We start from the raw sequence: 27,372 nt of genomic DNA, 5'->3' as shown, positions 1-27,372 counted from the left end.
ACAGGCTGCAGCGCTGGCTAGGAAGCTGGTCTGCTACTACAAGCAGGTAGGTTGTAGACTTGGGGGAAATAGGTGCACTGTTGCCCCTTTTCTCCATAGCCCAGGGGCAATGGATGCAGGGATGTCCCTAGGCATCAGGTTTCTTCGTCCGGCAGAACTTGCAGTAAGGGTGTCCTACATGTTGAAGCTGCAGGTGTCATTGGGGAGTCCACCAGAGGGATGCAGTTCAGAGAAGCCAAGGGATATCATTGGCACCAGTGACCCACTTCATTTGGGGTCAAGGGTGCAGTGGTTGCTGTAGGTGTCTGGTTTTCTCTCACCACAAGGCCGTGGGAGAGGAAGCCTGAATGCAGACGGTCCTCCTGAGTTTCTGGAGGCTCAGCAGCAGAGTGGGCTGTAGCTCAGAGGTGCCAGGGGATATCATTGGCACCAGTGACCCACCTCATTTGGGGTCAAGGGTGCAGTGGTTACTGGAGGTGTCTGGTTTTCTCTCACCATAAGGTGTGGGAGAGGGGGCCTGAATGCAGACAGTCCTCCTGAGTTTCTAAAGGCTCAGCTGCAGAGTGGGCTGTAGCTCAGAGGAGCCAGGGGACATCATTGGCACCAGTGACCCATCTCAGCACCTCAGTTGGGGTCAAGGATGCAGTGGTTGCTGGAGGTGTCTGTTTTCTCTCATGACAAGGCCGCTGGACAGGCGGCCTGAATGCAGGCTGTCCTCCTGAGTTTCTTGAGGCTCCGCTGCAGGACGAGTCTTCTTTTTGGGCAGAGTCTGAGGTCAGCAGGCAGACCAGGGGTGGGGGGGGGGGGGGGGGGGAGAGGGGTTGGTACCGGGTCAGCTACTTTTTCTTTTCCTCTTCTGCAGGTGTGACTCCTCTGTGTCCTTTTCTTCTTAGGTCATCAGGATCTGAGGTCTAGGGTTCAGGGGTGCCACCTAAATACTCAATTTAGTGGCATTACAGGGAGTGCCAGGTGGTAGCCAGTGGGCTGGCCACCTTTGGGGTGACTACACCCTTCTCGTGACCACTGCCACTGGGAGGTGGGCGTAACCCTAACCCTAGTGGCATAATTCCTTCTATACAAAGATGGAAGGATTTAAAAGATGGTGTCCACTTCAGCTTGTCCACTTTAGGGATGGGATTGGCATGAAGTGGGCACACCTCCTAATCTGCCTAATTTTCCCACCTGTTCTGCTGCCAAAAGTGGGGTCAGGACAGAAGGATCAGTAACCTCCACCTTCAGGAGAGACCTGGGTTGCATTACAAAGGCGGCTAGGCCTTTGAAGCTCCCCACCCTGGAATGTCCATCCTGCCTGGATGAGGTGCTAACATCTCAACCCAGTGCAGGCTTTTGTCTGTGATCCTCAAGAGCCCTGGCTCTCACCTTGGGAGGCCAGAAACGTGTCTAAGGTGGCTGAACGGATGAGGGCCAGTCAGTCAGCACACTAGTAGCTGGTAGGTTTTCAGGGGGCACCTATAAGGGACCTCTGGGTGCATTTATTAATAAATCCCTCATTGCCATCAGTGAGGGTTTATTAATCTAGATGTTTGATACCAAACATCCCTATATTCAGAGATGCCATCATCTAGCTGAGAAACTGTAGTGACCAGTGTCCAGCACGTGAACTTAAAATGGCTTCCCTGGCCACTTACTGTGTATAAGAATCTACACAGACATAGCATATATGCCCTCGTATGTAATATAATACACCCTGCCTTAGTAGGGCTGTAAGGCCTACTAGAGGGGTGGCTTACATATATTGCATGTAGTGTTTAGTGGACATGGCACACAGGCTGTTTGCCTTGTCCTGTTTTCACTTCTATCTGCACCAAGATACGCAGCTTGCAGTGGCAGCCCATCATGTGCTTGGTGAGGGCTCCTTTAGGATGGCACAAATCATGATGCAACCTTTAGGGACCTTCCTTAGTAGCCTTAGGTACCCAGGACCTAGGTACCAGGAGTACCATTTACTATGGGACTTACTGAGTGCTAAATATTTTGCCAGTTGGGAAAAACGGCTGTGCAGTTATGGGGTAAAGATATCTGGCAATGAGGTCCTGGTAAGCAGGAACCCAGTGCACTTTCAGTTGAAACTACATCAGAAACAAGGCAAAAAGTGGAGGGTGACCATGTCCAAAGAGGCACTTTCCTACACCCTTGCAGACAAAGATTGTTTAAGCGTGCTTTTAACCAGCTGAATGATTCAGCTCGGTTGCGGGCTGAAGTAGGGTGCAAGTATAGCAGACACCCAGAGTTTTTCTAAATTTGTTAGTGACTAATGCAGACCATTGTCTGAATGAAAGGTATGAACTGCTCCTATTTCTTCAAGCAGTGCAACCCCTTTAGAACCTCTGAAGCAGTTGCTTTGTATGATGAAACCCATTGAAATCTAGAGCAGGAATCAACCACAGCCAATGTGTTGATTTGACATTTGCCTGTAGGCCAACCTGGTCAAGGTATATATTATAAGTGGAGTGGGTGTTGGTCCTACAACAGTGAAATGTTTTGTTTGTTGACCGATGTTACATTGTGGTACAATTTTTAGCATTCTTTAATAAATATGCACACCAATATATTGTTGCTGTAGCATTGATGCCAAGCACTGATTGTAGCATGAGAAGAAGCTGACCTTTCATGAGCCGCCCTAAATAAATCTAACCTCACTTTCTTATTAGGTATTTGCTTATTCCCCCAGACCTGGTATAAAATCCATAGGAAGACTAATTGGTGAGGCTATATGAAAATTTAGTAGGGAAACAATCAGGGATTTTCCCCTTGTATTGCCTCCATAATATCTACTACTGCCTTCATTTGACATTGAGCTACGGCAGCTACCATAAGAAACTTGCACCGTTGTCCTTGCAGCCCAGTCAGCTACCCAATTCCCTTCAGCTTGAACTCCTTCCCCTTTATGAACCATCATATGTTGTCATAAAGGTGACGTATACTGTTGGGAAGCCACCTTTTCCCTGAGCCATTTAGCTTTTATTTCGTTTTTTTCCTTTTAAATCTCTGAATTTATTTTGATGCCATTGTGGTAGGACTTCATTGTATCCCTGTACACAGAATGTGTAATCTGACACAATGAATGTGGGTACCAACGAATAAGCTAGGAGAAGGAGGGGCATGCAACTAAGCTATTTGTGTAGTGGAATCACCTAAAGGTTTAGTGTGGATGTGTAGCACCTTGAAGTTACCATCTTGAAAAACTCTCTGCACTGTAGTAAAATCCACAGATTATTTTTGTTCAGTACCAACCACACACCGTCAGTGTAGAACACACTGTTCTACTCCTGTATTGGTAATGCATGTGAAGTTTGCAGATAGCTTGTTGATATTGTAAACAAATAATAATAATGATAATCCTGTGGACTTAATGTCTGATTTTATTCAAATTATACATTATAATAATTTTGTGTTTGGGCCCATTGAACCAGTGGGGATGCTTGCTCTAGGAGTCAGCTCAAGTTTAGGTAAAGGGAAGGCCGCAATAATCTTTTTTTTTTTTTTCTGAGGATGCACCTTAAGTTACATCCTTGTACGGTTTGAGAGACAAGGCCAAGATGCAGACCAACATGTAGCCCAATCTCTCAGCCCAATCCATAGGAATAGCAAAACCTCCAAGATGTGCTTTGGTCCCACTGAAGAAACTCATGCGACTTGCATGGCTTCTGGAGCTTGATGAATGAGGAAACCTGGCTGAATCAGACTCTAGACATGCTGTCTGTGGGTGCCTGAAGAGGAATATCCTATGGAATAGAGGGCACCTGCTGCCTCAAGTGCGTGTAGCTGGAGTGTACCACAGGGGTCAATGCAGCACACCAGCTATGGGATGACTTCTCCCCCACTGCGAAAAGAACCCTAGGAGCTTGCCAGGCAAGGGTCCACCCGGTTGTGTTGCTACAGACAATCGCCATTCCTGCAGGAAGGGAGGCAGAATCTCCAAGGAGATGATGGTAGCCGTCTCTTGAAGCATGTGGAGCCCAAGTGCACTGAAGCAGCAAACAACTGTGTGCTCTCGATGAGTAGCTGATGGAGACAGTGTCAGCTAATTGGGGCTCTGACTGAGAGGTGAGGCAGCGACTGCAGACTAATTTCAAACAATGGATCAGAGCTGCAGATATTTTAGGATCTGTTCACCATAACTCAGTTAAATACAGGAAATTTGAAACTGTTAGAGCCTTCCTCGGAGAATAAGGCATAGGATGCAGATTTGACACACATTCCATATTCCTCTTGAGTAGGAAGGTAAACAATGGACAATAAAATCATGCCTGTGATACTCTAGGTTTAAACATACAATGAGAGGGCAGTAGAGCAGAGCAACGACGAGAAGCCTAGTATAGAGAAAGATCTGGCAGAGACACATGCAAAAAAAGGAGGGAATGTTGTAGTGGAGCGGATTCGCCCTCGAGCTCCTAAAGCAAGCATAGCACCCACTCACAAGGCACAAGAGACATGAGCTACTCTGGATTAGGATGATGAACAATATAGACTCATGATTTTTTATTATTGGCATGGGGAGATGAAGTGAAAACAGAATGGAGGAGCCGACATCACGCTTAGTAGGATCTGATGCATCATACCCTGTGGCAGCCAGGAAACTGTAAATTTCAGGGCAGAGGCATGTCCCTTGTCCTAAGGGTTTTTTGGGGGGGTAAATTGGTTAAACTGTACCCATTATATGTTTTTTATGCTAATGTTCTCAGTCCTAGATCTATAGTTAGTGGAAGCGAGCTGACTGACAGTGACTATTTTACTGTTGCATACACAGCTATTGTCTTCTCAGACGAGGCTTAACAAGATTGATGTCACTAATGGGTAGTTTATCAGTTACCAGTTACAGTCCATGTAGGGCGATAACTGTATGAACCGAAAATAGAAATGTTTATACAGGAATCCCACTATATATGGTCGGACCTGAAATTACTCAAATCCAAAGAGTTCCCCTCTGGGAATGCTTTGAAGTCAGTCTTGCAAGGCCACTTCACAGTAGAAGCTACTTGTGGAAGCCTTGCTAGTTAAGCTAAGAAAAGAAGTGAGAAACTAGCCGAAAACTAAATTGCCACAATTAGTAAAAGCTTGAAGGAAAATAACCACTACTAGAGGGCAAATTCAACCATTGAAGGCGGACAGCAAACTAGCTAATAGCAAAATTGGACCAATGACTTTACGATTTAGGAAATAAAATGGGCAAATTGCTAACTTATTCAGAGAAAAATAGGTTAAGATCTACAATACTGAGGTTAAGAATAGTAAGGAAACTATATGCTAAGAAGAGGCTACAGCAAAATGCTTTGTAGAATTATTTGAGGGCTTCTATGAAAAAAAAAGAACCATCTGATGTGAAACTCACAGAAATACCTAGTTGAGGCACATCTGCCTAAGCGCTCACCCAGCTGTGAAGACAAACTTGAAAAAGAATGATAATGAAGGAGATTCTGAAAGCATTCTCTTCTTAATGCCCCTCTATGGAGCAGATATTTTCACATTGACAGTTTATAACACCTTTAGTCCCCAACTTTTACTGATAGTAATGAAAGTATTACAGGGAGTGACTGATGAGGGGAAAAGAAAGTCACCACAATTCTGATAGTGTCCAAGGTCACATTCATCCTCAAGCAATAGAAACCATGAAAGAATTGTACTTCATATAGGCTAACTTCGCTGCTCAACATTGATGCACAAATAGCTACCCTTCTAGGAAAGCCTTTGACGGGTATTACGCTGCTGAACCTTGGCTATATTGCTGGGTGACTCAGGGAGTGGTCGTTTGTGAATCAAAGGGAGCCCTCTATGGCTGCGAACAGGGGTGCTTCGGCCTGGGGGATTTAACAGGTGGAGCTACATGAAAGGGAAACCGATGGGGCTGCCACCCCCCACTGCAAAGGTAATCAAGACATGGCAGGAAGCCACGAAGTGCATTAGATGGCAGGGCAACCTCACCCTAGCAACATCTGGGTGGGAGATGAAAGCGATGGTGTCACTACAGGGAGTTGAGGTAGACAAAAAAAGGTAACCTCCTGGGGATATCCAAGCTGGTGGAGGCGTGTGGATGTCTGACGGCCTGATAACCTTTGAGGCACTTCAAGCCTAGCACAAACTAACAGGGAGCCAAAAATTGAGATATGTACAAACTAGGCACCTCCTACATTGCTACATAGGTCTAAATACTGAGATTCCGGAATAATGTCCCCTGGAATACAGTGTGCTATGCACCCCACAACATAGGCACGCCATCTCAGTTATATATAATGTATATAAAGCCCTAATTGCCAACAGCAAACCCCTGCACCCCTCAATTCTTTCGCCCTTCTTGCTGCTGTTGTTTGCACTCACTCTGGAACTCCTGCTGCATTGAATTTGAAATAAGGTCACCAAAGGAATCTGTCTGGAATCACAAGAATGTAATCTCACTGGCATTTGCAGATGACATTGCTGTCCCTGACAGATGCCCATCAACTCATTACCACAGCTCATGAAGGAACTCAGAGTTTTAGGATGTGTTGGTTTCAATATTAACTTGTACAAGTGACAGGGACAAAATATGTTTGCTTCTGTACATCCAGAAGCTGTAAGACCAAAGTCCTCTGTAATAGACTGAAACTTCCAGCAGGTCCCTGGCCTCTAACTGGTGAGCACAATGCCCAAGACAAAGGACTTGAACTTCAAACAGCTCGGGAGGGTCACAAAGGTATGGCTGCTAAGGTGGAAGAGCAAAGCACTCTCATGGTTGGGTTGTATATTTCGGGTTAGGCCTTCATATGTTTGTGAAAGAGATAGGTGACCTGCGAGGCAGTTTAACATTTTTCTAATTAGGAAAGAAATATAGACTTAGAAAAGTCCAGTGTATGGTGAGCCCAAAGCACAAAGGGCTGTGTATGCCAAACCTGCTCTACTGCTACTATGCAGTGCAGTTTCACTATCCCATAGAATGGGTCAGACAAAAAACAGAGAAAAGGTGTGTGTGACTGATCATACGCTAGCGGGTGTTAACCTTTGCAGGTACCTTCTTTACGCTTTATATTTCACTGTGTATGAACATCAGCCAATGAGTGTAATACAGAAAAATGATGAATGAAGGCCTAACCTCCTACATTTATGCCCCTATGAGGATAAACTGATTTTGCATACCTGGTAGACATACCTTCAATCACTGGAGAAAAAAAAAAAGGAGGTGTAAGACCTTAAGGGACATTTTTACAGGAGACGAGATTAAATCCCTTGCACGCCCGAAGGCTCAGCTCAATTTTCAAGCAGTAGAACGCTGTTGATAAGTTCAGATGTGACACTAGGTTCAACAGCTCTGTGTCAAGAAAGTGCCTAACAGACTTAACAGCCTTTGAGAAATGTCTGTTCCATTATGACAGCTACGGACACAGTCTCTTGTGTCCACTGATTACTCAGCACAATAATAGCAGGATGGAAACTCACTTTCCAGATGGCCTGTGAAAATGAAGTAGGAACCATTGCAGCGTAATGACGAGAATTTGTTAGATCTAAAAATTGGGCAAATTACATAGGGGGTGAAGGAAACCCTATTCAATATAGTATGCAGATAGTAATAAATTCTGCCGCAACCGGGGACTATCAAAATGGTGGCACACAATGCTGGAAAAGGCGTGGGGGGCTTGTGGCCCGACATACAATTTTGTCATGTTCAAGTTGAAAAGCCTCTGGGAAGAGTTCTCGAGGTGATTAAGCAGGTACCTGGGTCAAGAGTAGCTGAGTATCCAGAGATAATTTTATTAGGTACCCCCATCAAAAGAAACACAATCGACACAACAGAAAGGGGAACATTCTCTCAAATTCCTCTCACAGGTAAATAATCTATAGCATCGCTTTGGTGAATGATGACGATCCCAACTGAAACATTTTGGTAGGGAAAGATGTGGTGGCATTTACCAATTAATGACATGATCATTGTGGTACTAAGAAAGGAGAAAGAGTTTAGAAAGCATCATTTTAAAATACATGGCGTAAGACTTTAAAGAGCCGCAGTCCCTCATTTGACTGTGAGGACTACTCAACCTAGATGACACCAAACAGGACTTGTAATACCAGCTGAAAGTCAGTGGGCATATATAACCAACACATGCAGCAAACTCAAGAGTGTACAACATTTTGGGAATGCATGAATGATGGGGTACCAAACAGTGATTTAATTTTGGATTACTGGCTGTCCTTGGTAGGGGTTGTTTTTGGGGTGTTTCAGGGGTGAATGGCGGAAAGGGATTAAGCTGGATGTGTTTCTTGTACTTTGTCTCAGAAAAATGACAGTACAAAGCTATTGAACCTAAAGAAGGCAAACCCTGCCACAGTGACCATAGTTTCCTCTGCACTGAGCCAGTATGCGCATGTTGTCATTTCTTCTTGCACAGCGAGCCAAAATAACAATGCACTATAGAATTCTCTATTGCTTATAAAGTGCTTCACATGAGGGAAAATAGCAAACAGCTGAAAAGTTATATATCTAGGCAAAGCAACCAGAAAACCGATTTTTATTATTTATAGTTTTTGTAACTGACCTGGGGTAGTAAATTAGATTTAGGCATGTATGTCTTCCCTGCTCTGAAAGCCTTTCTTCTGTCAATTCTATTTCCCCCCTACAAGGGTTAGAAGGATACATTGACATTGCAAACATAAATATCTTTTTTTTAGAGTTTGTACAAGGCACTTTATAAACTACACAGCTTCCTTGTGATTTGTTAAATGTGCAAAACAAACATTTAGCCTTGCAACAGCGCAAGCTCTATGCAGATCAGTCTGGCCTTGACATCCACTGTGTTGTAACCTTCCTTCTCTTCCATCTGTAGCTTTACTGAATCTAGTCTGCCACCCTTCACCCAAAACCTTTTTTGCGACTCATGACAGAATTCAGAACTTTCCTCTGCCTAGATTTCAGAAGTAGAAATCTTCCATCTGCAGCTTATATTTCACACTCCTAAAGTTTAGATATAGAATAATGCTAGAATAATGCTACAGTAAACTCTAGCAAATTACAATGCATTCACGAGCCAATGGATATTTTTCCCTCTTCCTGTGATGTCCTCATTATGCCCCTGCTTCGTTATCTTCATGTTCACCTATGAATAAACCGACCAAAGCAATAATAATGCCAATGATCTGTTGATCGAGAATAAAAGTTAAAATTGTAAGAAGAAACTAGAGTTTGATAGAGAGATCTTGTGTAGTTATGTGGAAGCAAGAGAGTACATGTCTCACAGAGGGAATGTATAGTACATGAGTGAGACACTATTTAGAAGAGGAATGTGAATGACAGTGTGAGAGTTGGAAAAGAAAATGATCAAGAGAAAGTCACTGAGTGTGGGATTGGCAGTCACAGAGATATACAAGTAAGCCAGAAGGTAAACAGGAATCCAGAGAGGGGGCATGTATTTAGTCACATAGGAAAGAATGATCACACATCCTGTGGTCTGGTAAACTGACTGCAGGCATTTTATAGCACAGTAGCTGATATACAGGCATCCTGGGTCATTCTGTGGCCCAATAACTGATCAGTATTATGTGCATAAGAGACTGATGTGCCCCTATCCCGTAACTTATTGACTTAATGATCAGGCATTATTAGGTGTAAAAGTGGATAGTCATGTAGTATGTTCTTTTGAATCGCATTGGCAGGCATCGTGTGCCACATTAACCAACAGACTTATCAATATGTGACCCGGTAATCCATTGGTCTGGGCTTAGGTGGTCCAGTACATGGAAGGTGTCCTGTGACTTAGGCCCTGTTGTTGAGGCAGTATGTCAACCAACACCTGATCTTCAGATATGTTGCTGAGTAACTGGTACGGTAGGTGTTCCATGTCACTGATTATGTGGCACTGTAATTGAAGAGTGAAGGGTTCAGTTCAGATTAAACAAAAAAAATGTGTTATAGCTGGAGCTTCATGTCAAGCACTAATGCACTCTCACAATTACACCATGTTTCCAATACTACATAAAGCTTTGGCGGCATTCATTAAAAAATGAATTTTCCAGGAATTGTACCTAAACTTTTACAAATGTATTCATACATAAGTCATTGTTCCATTGTATATATAATTTCTTAGCTACTCTAATTTCATACTATAAACAATGTTTGTCGCTGCTGTTTTATAGAATTTTATCCCAATCAAAGGTTAGTATTTTCTCGTTTAGGAAATTCTAAAAATACATGATTTCTTCAACCATATACTCTAAACATACACAAAAAGTGGTTCAGAACCAGCTCCGCCCTAAATGTGTTTTGTAGCCAACAGCCACTTTCGCAAGGCTTAGAAAAGACAGAGCCCGAATTCATCATGTATGCGTTCCAACATTTAGGGAAGTAACAGCAAGACAAATTCTGCTTAAACTGGACTATCGTATATGCAGTCATGACAGAACCAAGTCTTGTAGCCAGGGACAGACTTAAATATTGTCGATGATTAGTAACACAAAAGAATACACAAGAAAAACAGAAACAAGCATTGATCAGACACAAATTATAACACATTGTATTTAATATGCAAACAAATATAAATAAAAAAATGTAATTTTTAATAGGATGATTGGAGCTTTTATTAATGCAGTTGAAACCCCACATTGTCCATTGTATATTGTTTGATGCAACTGCGCAGCTCCCATTGATCAATTTGGGGAAACTAATTTTATTTTATCCTCCATTTTCAAATTACTTGACCTTTAAAGTACATTTTAAAAAATGTATTTGCACATTGTTCCACTTTTTGTATATACACTTTATTCATCTGTTAATATTATTTAATTTTCTAAGCAGTTGCAGACCCCCCAGGGAACCCTGGACTACAGGTTTGGAACCACTGCTCTAAGCACATAGACTTGTCACTTTACCTTCTCACATTCCTGAGTTTACCACTTACCTGACCATGGTTGGTCCTAATGTTAATAGAGACCTGGCCACAGTTTTGGCGTTGCTTCATTCCCATGACAGTGTATTTTATTTCAGGCACTTTTGGTTGCTGAAATGTTTTTTTTCACCAAAGCCTATTTGATGCCATACATGTGTTTTGACCTGAAGCTTCTTAGACTTAGAATATTTGGTGATTATTACTTAAGCAAAGATATCGGGAGAGCTTTTGTGTGGACCCAGTTTTTCTTCCTTATTTACTGAATTAAATAGTGCAGAAGATGTGAAAGTGGGTGATTTCAGAAGTTTGATTCGTCTGTCTTTTACATTTTGTGTATTCAAAACATTGGAGCTTCGCTAAAGAAACAATTCTTCGTGTTTTTCTGTTGCTAAAAAATAATAAGGGCAGTTCCCAAGCAACAATTTTAGATTGGCTAGCCTTTTGCTTCAAGTGCTATTAACCTACTGAAGAGCCCCACCCCAGAGGGGATCAGCATTGATTTGTCTAGAAGAGCCTCTAGCATTTTTTACTGCAAATGTGGCTGGGCTCTGAACCCACATAAAGCCCATTTCGACTTAAGTATGTGTAAACAGTTTCTTCTGTTCTACTGGTGATCCTCAGACCTGCCTGTTAATTTTATTTTCTGTTTGGCTACTTCTGTAGATGTTTTCTTAAGATAAGGAATCAGCTTAAAGAAATACGCTTTGGTAAAATAAAATATCTATTTCCTGTTAATGCTTTTACCGATGGATACAGTGTTTCATGTAGGAATCATAGCACCTGCTCTCCTTACCTCTTTCTGAGGATTAATTGCAACCAGTTTAATTTTGGTGACAGACACATTGAGGTATGATGCGTGGGTCTCTGCTGACAAGACTCCATAACGTAGTTTCTCAATACATACTGACAATTGAGTGTGTATGTTTACAGGAAAGTAGACATCACAATAAGTGTTAGCTAGGTAATTATTTAAATTTGAATGTGTGTCCGAACCATACTCAGATATGAGATTTAAAAAAAAAAAGTATAATAAATAAATAATAAGATCTGCTATTGTATGTTAACAGTTTTTTTTTATTAATTTAATAATATCCTTAGATAAATAATTAACTGCATCACTCTAATGTACTTGAGGGTGTGGTAAGAATTTTGATTTATTGACATTGCAGGGAAAAAATATCTTGATTACTTTTGTTTGCAGGAATCCTAGTAAATCACATTTGCGGCACACAATACCAAATGCTGAAAGAGCACCTGGACTTCTTGACAGTCCAACAATATTTAATTTTTCTACTGAACGTCTTATTAATGGTGTCCGAGGTACACAGACACGACCACAAGGACAATCTAGAACACGAATTCAAAGCAGTACAACTTTTATCAAGAAGGAAGTAGGTGCATGTCGAATGGAACCATGTAGCAGTGAAACATCCCATGGCCTTGGTAGAGGACGGTGAGTTTAATGTGATAGTAATTTTAAGTATTTTTTATTATTGTTTTTTGTCATGTCCTAAAACGGTCAAGGCAACAGTCTTTATTAGATTGTAGCCATAATTAATGTCTGCTGGTTTTAAATTGGTAACAGGATTTTTTAAATTTGGGTTGAGTCCGAACTAGTTTACAAACATTTGGAAATATTTTCTTGTTATCTTTGCCAATAGCAATGTGATCACCTTTCTCTAAGGTGTGTGCAGTAGCTACTCACCTGCACCTCATCAAGGCTTGTAGATGCATTAGGGTTTGGAGTAGTGGTGTGGGGTGGCAGCATCGAAAAAGATGATGCCTTTAGTTAAAAAAAAATTAATAGTAATGGATCTAAAATAATGGTTCCATCCTTTCACCCAAACCACTGTTAAGCAAACATGAGTGAATGTGACTGGATCAAGAGGCTAAATAGAAGGGTATTGTTCACTGTTGATGTTGAGTCCGTTCTGTTTGGTGACTTATTGAGTCTCTAACACTGCAGAGTATTGAAAATGCAGCAGACTGGTGCATCAGCTAAAAGATATTAACTAAGAATGTCCCAGGTGGGTGATTGGCTGTGATGGAATAACATCTGCCGGAATGAGAGCTAATTATGGCAACACTGCCAGATTTGTTGTAATTTTGGTGTTTGTCCTTATAGCTCACGCAAGGTGGTTCATGATGGTTAGTGAACAACTGATTAGAACCAGCTTAGACAGAAACGCAAAGTAATAAGCAGACATACACCAGGGATCACAATGGGCTTAGGAGATTTAATAAGGAGAGATCTGTGATCTCTTAGTCATAAAGGCAATTTATTGTATCACTTCTTGGATACTTGGACATCCTGAGGTAGTCAAAAAACTGGATAGTAGAATATCATTTATGGCGTTTAAAATCTGGTCGAATATGAGGCAAGACCGCAAACTCACATACTCAAGAGGTAAAAGCACAGCGAGTAGCAGGATGTACTAATCAGTGAACTGTTGCTAGACCATGCAGTACACAATATGATAACAAATGACATCAATTTTTTTAGTTTTTTAGTTACTAGCAATTGTGGACATCAAAATATAGTGACATTCCTGAGGGAGCACGTTCCCTATATTTCAGAATTTCTGATAGCAGGTACCAGCTTAATTTGTGGCCTGTTAGGTTTTCAGCGAGGCCTCTCTGAAATATCTTTTCAGCTGTATGGAATAACAATCGCTCCTATCAATACCATGGCCACTGCAAATTGTGATAATGATTTAGGCGACCCAAGGAAGGGGAAACGTTCCTGGGAATAAATTCTCATCTTTAGCCTTTTCCGAATGTAAACCAGGAAGAGAATACACAACCAAAGCGACTAGTTTAAATATAAGTTGAATGAGTTCTGAGGCACGAGGGCATCCTATTTTCTAATCTTCTGGCATCAAATGTTTTTGCATATGATTATAATAGAATAATAAGCAAAGATAAAACAAAGAGATTGAGTACAAGTCATGATGTAGTGCATCTCAATAAAATGATAGTTGTAGGCTTAGGCACATGCACAGAACTGCTATTGAGGCCCTATTTCATGCCTTGTAATTCTGCTTCCTGATCTGGCTATCACTGGCTCACCATGTTTTAAGTTTCATAGGCATGTATATAATGTATAATAATATATGGGTCTACCACAATTTAGCCCACCATATGTTTAGGAGAAGAGGGGTTGGTAGTGTCCAGCAATGTATAGTATTGAGCCTTGCTAAGAGAGCATGGGTGAGGAGTTTACCTACTGGGTAGCTGAGCAGATAGTCAGATTCATTGCCAGAGTCTCCGAACAATAGTGTTAGGGGTTCCATTTCAGTTGCTGTTATCGTTTTGATGTGGTCTTATGTACCTTTCCAAAGTACTTGAACATTGTTGAATGAACACAACAAAAGTGCCCTTGTTCCCCTTTGCCTGCATACACTCCAGTAGGTATCCACAATTCCAAACCTTGCATGTAATCCTACATGGATTAAATACAATCACATTGTATTAGTGTGTAATGAATGCTCAAATTATATTCTGCTGCTCCAGACATTTTTCTAGCTTTATTTCTGTGCATTGTTGTCGTCATCAAACTTCCATTCCTGTTGTAAGGACAGGAAATTAGATTTATATAGGAGAAAACTGCTTTAAATCTCTGGCGCATCAACACTGTCCAGCTCCCGTACTTTGGACATAGTTTCAGAATTGGACTATTTTGTAATAGCATCTTCACTCGTTTGGAATAGGTCAAGTCTTTAAAGGTGAAACTTGCAAAGATCTGATTACTGATGCTTGAGTCCTTTTGAAATTACTCTGTTTGGCACGTACCTGCCCAGGGATGACATATAGTTGCCATTCAACACATTTGGTTCAACATGACTAGATTGAAAAATTCATTTGCAAACAAGTCTTGTTCATAAGATTTAATCAATTTCCTTTCTCATATAGTTTTTCTAAGCCCAACATTAGGTTTAAGATAATGTATTTCTTCATGAAAAGGTGAAAGTGAAATATACATGCTTGATCAATATCTGAAGCTTGATCTTCGGCAACAGGTCAAACCCCAGATTTAAGGAGAACAGATGGATTTGAAGGTGGCTGGTGATAAACAATAAAACCATAATATCACTGTAAGAATTAACAGTATGTGACCAGAGGGCGTTAAAATAGTAATGTTGATTTAACTAAGAGTGCTTATGTTGCGTGGCATTCTAGGTATTACTTAGACACTGGAGAGATGCCATTGAGATCGTTGTTCTCTGCAAGTTCCCTTATGTCTTGTCAAAGTCTTTTCTGGTGCAGTTGTTGTTTACCAGCTTGCTTTTTCAGTTTACACACTATTTAAATCCATGGATGCCATCCCAGGAGAGAACCTTTTTCCTGGTCAGCTGAACTGCGTTGTAGGGATAGTGGTCTGAGTGACTTGCCAATCTTTACCCACCTCACCTCCCCAAGTACATAACAACTAGGATTAAAGTGAATTAAGAGCAAGCCTGATGACACAGGGTTGCCAGTAGCTAATTAGTAATATGGTTAATGTGTTACTAGCAAAGAGTGGAACTCTGGGCCCAAACAATGGCTGGTTAATAACTTGGTGTTGGAGCAATGATAAATGCATGAATCAAGCTAGACAACCCATGACAGCCTCCTGCCAGTTCTGACCGGTATGGGGAGGTTCTGCCCTTGGCTCAGACACTGCAACTTGAAGGTCAAACAGTCCTTTAAGGAAGTGGTCACTCCTCATCCAGTTGTGCCAGTGTGATGTGGGTGACAGAGCTCTTGGAACAGTCCAGTGCTGTCATGAACCGTTTTTAAAAAAAATTCTTTAAGATGCACAAGTCTCATGGCCCACTGAGTTAGTTATCCCAAGTATCCCTGTGTGCATTTCACGTTTACAGTACTTTCAATTATGGTGGAATGTGTTCAGTCCTTCACAAGAAATTAGTGTTTTTGGGACTTGGGGAGGTCAGTCAAACATGCATATGCATATTCTGCCATCTAGTGTTGGGCTCTGAGTGTTACAAGTTGTTTTTCTTCAAAGAAGTATTTTCGAGTCACGGGATCGAGTGACTTCTCCTCTCCGGCTCCATTGCGCATGGGCATCAACTCCATGCTAGATTGTTTTCTTTCCGCCATCGGGTTCGGATGTGTTTCTTTTCGCTCCGATAGTTTGAATCAGAAAAGTTCTATAACTTGTTAATTCTCATCGGTATTGTTTCGATCGACACTTTGGTACCGTCGGATCAAACATCTTTAATCCATTCCACTTTTGTCCTCAGTGCCACGCCAAATTTCCATATACAGACCAACATCTCGTCTGTAATCTCGGTCTCTCCCCAGACCATCTCGAGGAAAACTGTGAGGCCTGTAGATCCTTCCGTTCGAAGAAAACTCTCTGTGACAGAAGAGCATGAAGACTGGTGATGGTGTCAAAGAGCACAGAACGTCTTGACGTAGAGGAAGAGGAGATCGAGCACACTGCAGTCTCCGTCCAAGGGTCCGACTCCAAACAGGAGTCCGTGGAGGACTTACCGGTCACGGCAGGACAGCAAGTGAGTAGGCCTGCCCCTGTCCCATCCAAACCCAAACATAAGGCCCTGGGAACGCCACTGCCGGAAGGCCATCGCTCGACCCGCTAAAAGACCTTCAGTGACCAAGCAACAACTTCGGCACTGAAAAAAGCCACGCCACCGAAGCCTTCGGACTCGAGCCGAAGCACTGGCTCCGAAGCAAGCAGACATCGAACCCTCGAGTCAAAACCTCAAAAATTGCTTTCGGAGCAGAGGCCAACCTCCACTCCCATCCTTTCGATCCCGAAAAAAACATCTTTGGAGCGAAAAGGCCAGTTTATACAGAGTAGCATGGACTTTCCAAAGTACTTAAAGAAAGCCATAGATTTTCGGAGGAGAACACACAAATGGAGGACATTGATGAAACGCAAGCCAGAATTCATTTCAGGGCTGGGGCTGAGTCAGTTTGTGTCTTCCCTCTCCTCTGCCGGGGGGTTCAGCTTAGCAGTCCTCCTTTCTTGTCGGGTCGCCAGGAATCTCTCGACTTGGGTTCAGGGAAGCCCTTAAATCCTGGAATTAGGGGCAATACAAGGGTCAGAGGACAGTAGCCAATGGCTACGATTCCGGAGGGTGGCTACAACCTTCTTGTGTCCACTCCCTTTGGGGAGGTGCCACAGACCTAACCTTATTGGTCCCTGTCGTCCAAACCAAGATGGAGGGTTCTGCAGGGAGAGGGGTCACCTCAGCTCTGGACATCTTAGGGGTGGTCCTAGCTGGGGTGGTCACTCCTCCCTGTTTTCCCTAATTTCCCTGCCGGACTTGCCGCCAAAAGTGAGGCTTTGTCCGGGGGCCAGGCAACTCCACTAGCTAGAGTGCCCAGGGGCTCTGCAACCCCAGGCTTGAGCCTTTGAGGCTCACCGCCAGGTGTTACAGTTCCTGCAGGGGGAGGTGTGAAGCACCCCCACCCAGGACAGGCTTTGTTTCTGGCCACAGAGAGCGCAAAGGCTCTCACCCCATGTGGTCATAAACTTGTCTGAAAGTGTCAGGCTGGCATACTAGCACTTTTGCTGATATACAGGGGGCATCTCTAAGATGCCCTTTGTGTGCATTTTTCAATAAATCCCACATGGTATCAGTGTGGGATAAATGTGCTGAGACGTTAGATACCAAACTTCCCAGTATTGAGTGTAGCCATTATGAAGGTGTGGAGTTCGTAATGACAAAGTCCCAAGCCATGTACTCAATATGGCCACTCAACACTTACAGTGTCTGAGAATGGACTTAGACACTGTTGCTCATGAAGCTATGCCCTCACTTTTGGAATAGTGCACCCTGCCTTAGGGCTGTAAGGCCTGCTATAGGGGTCACTTACCTATGCCACTGGCAGTGGTTTGTTGGCATGGCACCCCGAGAGGGGTGCCATGTCTACTTTGCCTTTTTCTCCACACTAGCACACGCAAGTTGCAAAGGCAATGTGCATGTGCTTACTGAGGGGTCCCCTAGGGTGGCACAATATTTGCTGTAGCCCCTGGGGCCTCTGGCCACAGGGCCCTTGGTACCAGGGGTACCTTTTACAAGGGACTTAAATGTGTGCCATGGGTTTGTCAATTGTGAAAACAAAGTTACTAAATTTGGGAAAGAATGCTGGTGCTGCGGCCTGGTTAGTACGATCCCGGCACACTTTCAATCAGAGTTGGCATCAACATCAGGCAAAAAGTGGGTGGTGTTAGCATGCCAACAGTGGCTGTTTCCTACAGTATTCTAAAAAGAATATAGTTCATTCAGACTTTTACGGTATATTTGCTGAATTTTTGTCACCTGTCAACTTACTTTTTGAGGGCATTCCTTGTGAGAGGATATGCTGACATTGTCAGGTGCACACGCAGCATATGTGTGATTGTCGTGAAAACCATATATAGTGTGGTCATAGTTAACAGTCTGTGTGTTGGATAGACCAGCAATTGGTTGCTCATCTAAGGCACTCAATGGTAATTGCGGCTCCTATTCATGGGGCTTAAATAACATTGAGTCAAGCCACTCTTCAAGAGCTGCTTCGACAAATACTACCCGTGATATTGCTCTGTCATAGGGAGCATCTTGTAGAAGTGGCAGGCGAATTGCTGAACATTGTTCCTGGTGCTCATGTAAAGGTTGAGCTATGTTTTCCATAGCAAGGTAAGTTACTAGGAGCTTTTACAGTCCAAGATAAAAAGCTGTCAGTTTATGCACCGGAATACAGATTTCACTTGTGTACCTTTCATTTTGTGAAGTGTGAGCATCATGTGTTTGCGGAGTTCAGATAGCTAAGCATGTCCCATGTAAAATGCTAGAGTCTCACTGTACCTTTGTCCAGCTGGATACGTGTACGCCATGTTAATTTCCGTGTTGGGACAGAAGAAAGGTGATGATACCACAGCTTATTAACAGTATGATGATTGGAAAACCTCCAAAAAGGCTGGAGAATCAAGAATGAAAAGGTGATGTAATTAGTCCAAATACTACTTTAAATCCATTCACCAGATCAGATCCAATGTTCCTAAAAAGATGCATAACACATGTTGTCACAGAAGAATTAAATCTAATTTGTAGATTGTCTGCAAAATGTGCTGGGTATTGTGTGTTACTGTCCCCGAATTTCTGAAGCAGTTCTGTCAGTCTGCAGATTATACACTTTAACTGCTAAAGTCAAAGGGACTCTATTTGCAATTGAACAGATATAGCTTGTTTAGATTTTCAAAATGCATAGCTTTCATGTTTATACTAGCCCAGGGGATGCTCCTAATGCTACTTCTGGTTGGACAATACAAAGTCCTTATATAACACTATTGTTTCTGAAACTGTTACCATGTATCGCTGGCCGGGTTCCATCCCACAGCAAGTTTTTTTTTTTTTTTAAACCCCTTCGCTGCCAGGCCTTTTCCCCCTCCTGTGCCAAGCCTTTTTTTGGCTATTTGGGGCAGTTCACGCTTAGGCCCTCATAACTTTTTGTCCACATATGCTAGCCAAGCCAAATTTGCGTCCTTTTTTTCCAACATCCTAGGGATTCTAGAGGTACCCAGACTTTGTGGGTTCCCCAGAAGGAGGCCAAGAAATTAGCCAAAATACAGTGAAAATTTAGTTTTTTTCAAAAAAATTGGAAAAAGGGGCTGCAGAAGAAGGCTTGTGGTTTTTCCCCTGAAAAGGGCATCAACAAAGGGTTTGCGGTGCTAAAATCACCAGCTTCCCAGCTTTCAGGAACAGGCAGACTTGAATCAGAAAACCCAATTTTTCAACACAATTTTGGCATTTTACTGGGGCATACCCCATTTTTACGATTTTTTGTGCTTTCAGCCTCCTTCCAGTCAGTGACAGAAATGGGCATGAAACCAACGCTGGATCCCAGAAACCGCAACATTTCTGAAAAGTAGACAAAATTCTGAATTCAGCAAGGGGTAATTTGTGTAGATCCTACAAGGGTTTCCTATAGAAAATAACAACTGAAAAAGAAAAATATTGAAATTGAGTTGAAAAAAACATAAATTTTTCTCTATGTTTTACTCTGTAACCTTTTCCTTCAATGTCAGATTTTCGGAGGCAATATACTGTTTCGTCTGCTGGACTCTTCTGGTTGCAGGGATATATAGGGCTTGTAGGTTCATCGAGAACTCTAGGTACCCAGAGCCAATAAATGACCTGCACCCTGCAGTGGGTTTTCATTCTATACCGGGTATACAGCAATTCATTTGCTGAAATATAAAGAGTAAAAAAATAGCTATCAAGAAAACCTTTGTATTTCCAAACTGGGCACAAGATAAGGTGTTGAGAGGCAGTGGTTATTTGCACATCTCTGAATTCCGGGGTGCCCATACTAGCATGTGAATTACAGGGCATTTCTCAAATAGACGTCTTTTTTACACACTGTCTTACATTTGGAAGGGAAAAATGTAGAGAAAGACAAGGGGCAATAACACTTGTTTTGCTATTCTATGTTCCCCCAAGTCTCCCGATAAAAATTATACCTCACTTGTGTGGGTAGACCTAGTGCCCGCGACAGGATATGCCCCAAAACACAACGTGGACACATCACAGAAAACAGAGCTGTTTTTTGCAAAGTGCCTACCTGTAGATTTTGGCCTCTAGCTCAGCCGGCACCTAGGGAAACCTACCAAACCTGTGCATTTTTGAAAACTAGAGACCTAGGGGAATCCAAGATGGGGTGACTTGTGGGGCTCTGACCAGGTGCTGTTACCCAGAATCCTTTGCAAACCTCAAAATTTGGCTTAAAAAACACATTTTCCTTACATTTCGGTGACAAAGTTCTGGAATCTGAGAGCAGCCACAAATTTCCTTCCACCCAGCGCTCCCCCAAGTCTCCCGATAAAAATTATACCTCACTTGTGTGGGTAGTCCTAGCGCCCGCGACAGGAAATGTCCCAAAACACAAAGTGGGCACATCCCATTTTTTTGACAGTAAAACAGAGCTGTTTTTTGCAAAGTGCCTACCTGTAGATTTTGACCTCTAGCTCAGCCAGCACCAGGAGAAACCTAGAAAACCAGCGCATTTTTGAAAACTAGAAACCCAGGGGAATCCAAGATGGGGTGAATTGTGGGGCTCTGACCAGGTTCTGTTACCCAGAATCCTTTGCAAACCTCAAAATTTGGCTAAAAAAACACGTTTTCCTCACATTTCGGTGACAGAAAGTTCTGGAATCTGAGAGGAGCCACGAATTTCCTTCCACCTAGCATTCCCCCAAGTCTCCCGATAAAAATGATACCTCACTTGTGTGGGTAGGCCTAGCGCCCGCGACAGGAAATGGCCCAAAACACAACGTGGACAGATCAAATTTTTTCCATAGAAAACAGTGCTTACCTGTGGATTTTGGCCTCTAGCTCAGCCGGCCCCAGGGGGGGCAGAAATGGCCTAAAATAAATTTGTCCCCCAACCCCCTAAAGCCCCCCCCCCCCCCCCCCAAAGCGGGTAGAAATGGTCTAAATACAATTTGCCCCTCCAGGGGAGCGCGACCCTTGTCCAAGGGGTCGCTCCCCATCTGTAAAACAAAAAAACAAAAAATCCCTGGTGCCTAGTGGTTTCTGCCCCCCTTGGGGGCAGATCAGCCTAATCAAAATAGGCTGATCTACCCCCCAGGGGGGCAGAAATGGCCTAAAATAACCCCCCCCGCCCCCGGGAGCGACCCTTGCCTATTTCATCAAAATAGGCCAATCTGCCCCCTAGGGGAGCGACCCTTGCCTAAGGGGTCGCTCCCCACCTAAAAAAAAAAGAAAACATAAGAAAAAGAAAAAAAAATGATCCCTGGTGCCTAGAGGTTTCTGCCCCCCCTGGGGGCAGAAAAGGCCTTCCCAGAAAAATGCCCCCCCTGGGAGCGACCCTTGCCCAAGGGGGTTGCTCCCTTTTGTCAGTTTCAGTAAAAAAACAAAAAAAAACCGCTGGTGTCTAGTGGGGTTTCAGTCCGGCTTTTGAAACCCTGGGAGAGACTTCAAAGGGAAGGAAATACATTTCCTTCCCTTTGAAGCCCCTCCGGGCCTCCCCCATGGGATTGAAAGATAAATGCTTTGCATTTCTCTTTCAATCGCGCTGGAAGCAGAGCTTCCTGCGCGATGGGGGAGACCCTGTGACTAATCAGTGCGCGCTCGCGCGCTGACGTCACGGGGGGTTGGGGGGGTCAGGGGTGGAAGGGGAAGGGCTTCCCCTTCCATCCCTGACTTGGGGGGTGGGGGCGAACCTCTGGGCTCTGTGACTAGGGCGTAATGGTTACGTCCTGGGCACAGCAGCACTGTGCCTCAGGACGTAACCATTACGTCCTGGGCACAGAACAGGTTAATATTTTTTTTTTGCATTTTAAGAATACAAACATTAAATTAATCTAATAATAGCATTTTGCATCATCATCTGACCAGTAAGAGCTTTCATAAATACAAATATGGTGTATCTAGGTATTAATAAACTGAGAAAATCACATAACACATTTGTTGACTTTATAATATGTGAATATAATTAGCGATTGTAAAATAAAAAAGATCTAACCAACAACAGAAGAAGGTTACCAAATTTCCTACCTCCACCCGCATGCCTAATAGTTTTGTAAAACGTTGTTTACGTACTGTAGTGAGAGGGGAACAGTTCCCTTATTGGATTTATTATAGCAGGTTGTGGATCATTTGTGAAAAGACCGACTATCGGGGGGCGGCGAGAACACCAGTCCGTCATGGTGTAGGGTTGTGGGATCAATCTGTGTCTTCTTGTGTTTAAAATGTTCGAGCAAGCCATCCCACGCCATGGGTTGCAGTATTTTGCTTTACAGAGCGCTAGGGTCTCAGCTCAGCAGAGCACTAGCACCATGCTTCTTTGTGCCAGCCTGCAGTTAGGGGTGCGGTGGGGGACTTCCAGTATCTCGTTATTTACCTCTTAGCGATGAGAAGCGCTAGATCCACAAATTGTGCTGTTGCTTTTGATGATTTGGGTCGTAGACGAAGGCCCAAAAGACATTGTTCCATTGTGTCCCAGTGTGCTCTACTGTAGGAAAGTACCCTCTTTCTCGCCATGGTTACCCCCCTTTTCTGATTGTTGTCAATGTGTTTGTGTTCACTGGGATCCTGCTAACTAGGACCCCAATGATTTGCACTCTCCCTTCTAACTTGTTTTTTAAACCCCACATTTGGCACACTGGTGCCTCCATGTAAATCCCTAGTATATCGTACCTAGGTACCCAGAGCATTGGGGTACCAGAGGGTCCCCATGGGCTGCAGCATGTAGTATGCCACCCTTGGGTAGCCCATACAAACTTTCTGCAGGCCTGCCGTTGCAGACTGCGTGAAATGGTGCATGCACCTTTTTCACTACAGGTCACTGCACCAGGTCACTGTAAGTCACCTCTATGGCAGGCTCTTCTAGCCGAGAGGGCAGGATGAGAGTACCTGTGTGTGAGGGCACCCCTGCACTAGCAGAGGTGCCCCCATGAACTCCAGTGCCATGTTCCTGGACTTTGTGAGTGCGGGGACGCCATTTTATACGTGTACTGGACATAGGTCACTACCTATGTCCCGCTACATAATGGTAACTCGAACCTAGGCATGTTTGGTATCAAACATGTCGTAATCATACCCCAATACTGTTGCCAGTATTGGAAGTATGATTCCATATACTCTGGGGGCTCCTTAGAGGACCCCCGGCCTTGCTCATAGCAGTTGTACAGTGTTTTTCAGGCAGCCCAAGCTGCTGCCATCCCTCAGACAGGTTTCTGCCCTGCAGCTGCTTGAACAGATCAAGCCAAGGAAAGCAGAACCAAGGATTACCTTTGGGAGAGGGGGGGTTAACACCATCTCCCTTTTGAAAATAGGTGTTACGTGGCTTGGGAGGGGGTGACCTTCCCAAGCTACGGGTATGCTTTGAAGGGGCACATTTGGTGCCCTCCATGTATAAACCAGGCTATACCTGTTCAGGGACCTCCAGCCCTGGCATGAAACTGGGCAATGAAAAGGGTAGGTTACACTCACCTGTCCATTACCACCCCAGAGGTGGTGCCCAGAGCACCTCCAGAGTGTCCCTGGGTTCTGCCATCTTGTTTCCAAGGTTGGCAGGGACCTCTGGGTGCATCCGAGTGGCCAGGCCAGGCAGGTGACGTCGGAGCCCCTTCCTGATAGGTGCTCACCTGGCTTGGTGACCAATTCCCCTTTCAGGGATATTTAGGGTCTCTCTCTATCTTGGGTGGGTGCTCCAATTCGGCTTGCAAGATTCTAGCAGGACTCCTCTGAAACCTTACTTCGACTTCTAGCCACTGGAACTGCCACTGGACCCTCCAGGAACCGACAATCTGCATCCACGAAGAATATTGTTTCCACTGCTTCTTCCAGCTTCTGCAACTCTGAGGGAGGCGAGTCTTCAGTCTGCATGAGAAGGAAGAAGGAATCTCCCTTGGAGTGAAGGAGTCACTCCCCTGCATCTGCAGGCACCTTCTGCAACAACGACCATCTGTGTAGATCTCCTCTCATCCTGAGCTGCGTGGATCCTGCATCACAGGTGGTGGTCCGGAGTAGTTCTCTTGGTCCTATCTGCAATCTTTCCTACTTCGATGGAGGTAAGCTCTTGCCTTCCCATGCAGAACAGTACCACCGTGCACCACGTCTCTTGCAGCTGCCAAGACTTGTTTGCATCTCCTCCAAGGGATCTTTAGGCTACATGTAGCTCCAGCCCTCAGCACTCCGTCCTGCGACACACAGCCCTCTGTGTGGTTCTCCTGCAGCGTGGGACCCTTCTCCAGTCGTGCTGCATGGGCTCTTCTGCCACTCCTGTGTCCCCATCCTGTGGTACTTGTGTCGGTGCTGCCTTTTCCTCTGTGGGATCTGTGTCACTGAGGGTCCCCTCTGGGTCTCCCTCCTGGGTTGAGTCTCCCTGGCCCTTGCTGGTCACCAGCAGCTCCACCTTTCACCAACTGCGACATTTGCCTTTGCCAAGGCTTGTTGGTGGAATTCCTGCACCAACATGTGAATACAATTCTTCTTCCAGCATGGGATGTCGTCTGCATCCCACAGGAACTATTCACCGACTCCAGGGCTACAGTGCTGACCTTTTTCACATCACCGTCAACCAACTCCTGCATCCACAGCTGGGTGGGTAGTAGCTTCTACTCCTCCTGGTCCTTTCTGTAACTTCTGGACTCATCTGTGACTTCTGGACTTGGTCTCCTTCTTCCACAGGTCTTCCTCTTCAGGAATCCACCGCTGGTTTCTTGCAGTCTTGTCTGGTTTTTGCATTTTCTTCATTTTCCTCCTTTTGGGTGGTTTGGGGAAAATCTACTAACTTACTCCTTTCCACCTGGTCGCTAGGGGGCATTGTGGTACTTACCTTTGGGGTTTCCTAGTACCCCCAGCTCCCCTCTTCATATGCCACTTACCTAGGTGGGGATCCTGTGTTTGCATTCTATCTTTTTTTAGCATATGGTTTCGGCTCCCCCTAGGGTCACTATTGTCTAACTGCATTTGCACTTTATTCTATTACTTTCTATGCCTGTTTCTGGTAACTAATGTATATATTTAGGGTTTTACTTACCTCGTATTGCAGGGTTGGCTCTCTAGTACATGTTGGTATTGTCACTAAAATAAAGTAACTTGATTTTTGTAACACTGAGTGTTTTCTTTCATGTGTGTAAGTACTGAGTGTGACTACAGTGGTATTGCATGAGCTTTGCATGTCTCCTAGATAAGCCTTGGCTGCTCATCCACAGCTACCTCTAGAGAGCCTGGCTTCTAGGCACTGCCTACCCTACACTAATAGGGATACCTGGACCTGGTATAATGTTTAAGTACCTATGGTACCCACCACACAGCAAGCCAGCTTCCTACAGCTACACATTAGGGACCTAAGAGATTCTCTGACCTCTGCCCAGTACGTGATTAAAGCAGGCATGAGCATAGCATATGTAATAAGTTTGCTTCTTCAGCCCGGTAGCACGGATATGAGAGCAGAAGTACCTGAAAAATCTTGTGTAGTTTAGAAGGTGTTTGGTATGCTCTATGTAGCAAAATAAACTGAATTAACTTGAAACTTGTGTTGTGGGGTATTATGCTGGGATATTCCAGAAAGAAGCACCATCTTTTGTCGTGCCGTGCATGACTTATGTCTGTCTCATGCTATGCTCTAAACGTGGTGAGAGATGTGTAGGTCCTTCTATAGCCACATGACTAAATGTCTTGCGGTTCCCATCACATGTATTGCTTGCACCAGTGTGTGTGTGTATGGTAGGTTCAGCACCCGTTGGTGCCCAGTTTGTCTGGACGTAGCGTAATATTAGCATGCATTGGGAAATATGCTCCGGAGAGACCATGGGCTTGCATGAAGTCCTGATGTGATTGTAGTAGGCTATCCTCAAAGAGGTCAACTAACATGGTAACCCTAGTCTCCTCCCATGGCGCTAGCCTTGTAGATGTGTGTCCAAAGTGGTAGACAGACCACATAGGGGGATGTTTGCGTAGGGTGGTGTGTTGTGTGTATAACGGAGTCCTTGTTTCCAATACGTTATGGCATTGGGTAGGAATACGGGAAGTGGGAGCATGTGATTAGTAGTCTATTTAAGCCTCATATGCGTAGCATTGATTGTGTATATCCGATTTCCTGCCAATGTGTTCCTGCTAACCAGTGAGAAAAACTTTGTAAAATCAGAGGCTCGACGTCCGCGCTCTCCATGGGCAATTCTAGTTTAGAAAGACTGACTCAAAGGGAGTCCAGCAATTGAATTTGGAATGATTACCCTTAAATTAACAAAATAATATAGTCATTTGGTAACATGACTAGATTGGGAAGAGTTAGATGGCCAGCTACGGAGAGGGGCAGAGTAACCCAAAATTCACCTGTGCCCGGAGAGCTGCAGTAGACGTAGCTGCAGGTGGAATATTATACTAAACCGTGGAATTGCGTTGGATAGTAGTTACTGTCATTTTAGCAGCATCAGCTGGTTGTTGCATTCCATGTTCTGCGTGGATTGTTATGCTCAAATAGCCCCGACTGGGAGCTCTAGCCAGAAATGTTATTGCTTGGTTACGGCGGTAAGTCATACAGAATAGGGAGAGGCTGGGAGTCAGTACTGAGTCCTGCTTGATGTTTGAGGCAGTCAACCGTAGAAAACTGGCCACATAGTGTTTTTAACATGGTAATTGAACACCTGTCTATTTTTCCAGGAGCCATGCAGAGGAGGCAGAATAACAGTTCTGTTGCCTTTTAAATAAAAGAACAGTGACGGGTGTCCTAAAGGATGATTCAAAGGCCTGCTTGCCGTGGATTTCTTTTCTCCAGAACTAGGTCCCCAGCTTTGGAAACCCACCTGTCTGCAGCAGTAATAACCTTCTCTTCATAGGTGACAACATCAGACTGGGTTTGTCTTAGGCAGCATGTCTTTGACCTCCTGGATGCTCTGTAAAACATACAAACGTTTCCCCAAGTCAAATTTATGTTCATCCACCTCCTTCCCAGAAGTATCTAAGCCAGGCATAGACATAGGAACTCCAAATAGAACCTTATATCTAGTGCGTCCAGCCAGGGC

The 27,372-nt window shown here is 44.0% G+C and overlaps 1 protein-coding gene across 7 annotated transcripts in view; it reads left to right on the top strand.

Annotated features, from left to right (window-relative positions):
- The window catches only part of LARP4B (La ribonucleoprotein 4B), an 857,205-nt gene that overhangs the window by 543,565 nt on the left and 286,268 nt on the right, over positions 1 to 27,372 (top strand). For all 7 annotated transcript variants that reach the window (XM_069211182.1, XM_069211183.1, XM_069211184.1 and 4 more), the window contains one exon: positions 12,070 to 12,321. In XM_069211182.1, the coding sequence (XP_069067283.1) occupies positions 12,070 to 12,321 (252 nt within the window). The remainder of the gene's footprint in view (positions 1 to 12,069; positions 12,322 to 27,372) is intronic.

Source organism: Pleurodeles waltl, chromosome 10, assembly GCF_031143425.1.
Source record: "Pleurodeles waltl isolate 20211129_DDA chromosome 10, aPleWal1.hap1.20221129, whole genome shotgun sequence".
Taxonomy (NCBI): domain Eukaryota; kingdom Metazoa; phylum Chordata; class Amphibia; order Caudata; family Salamandridae; genus Pleurodeles; species Pleurodeles waltl.
Note: the sequence above shows the minus strand (reverse complement) of the source record. Positions and strands in the feature narration are given on the sequence as shown.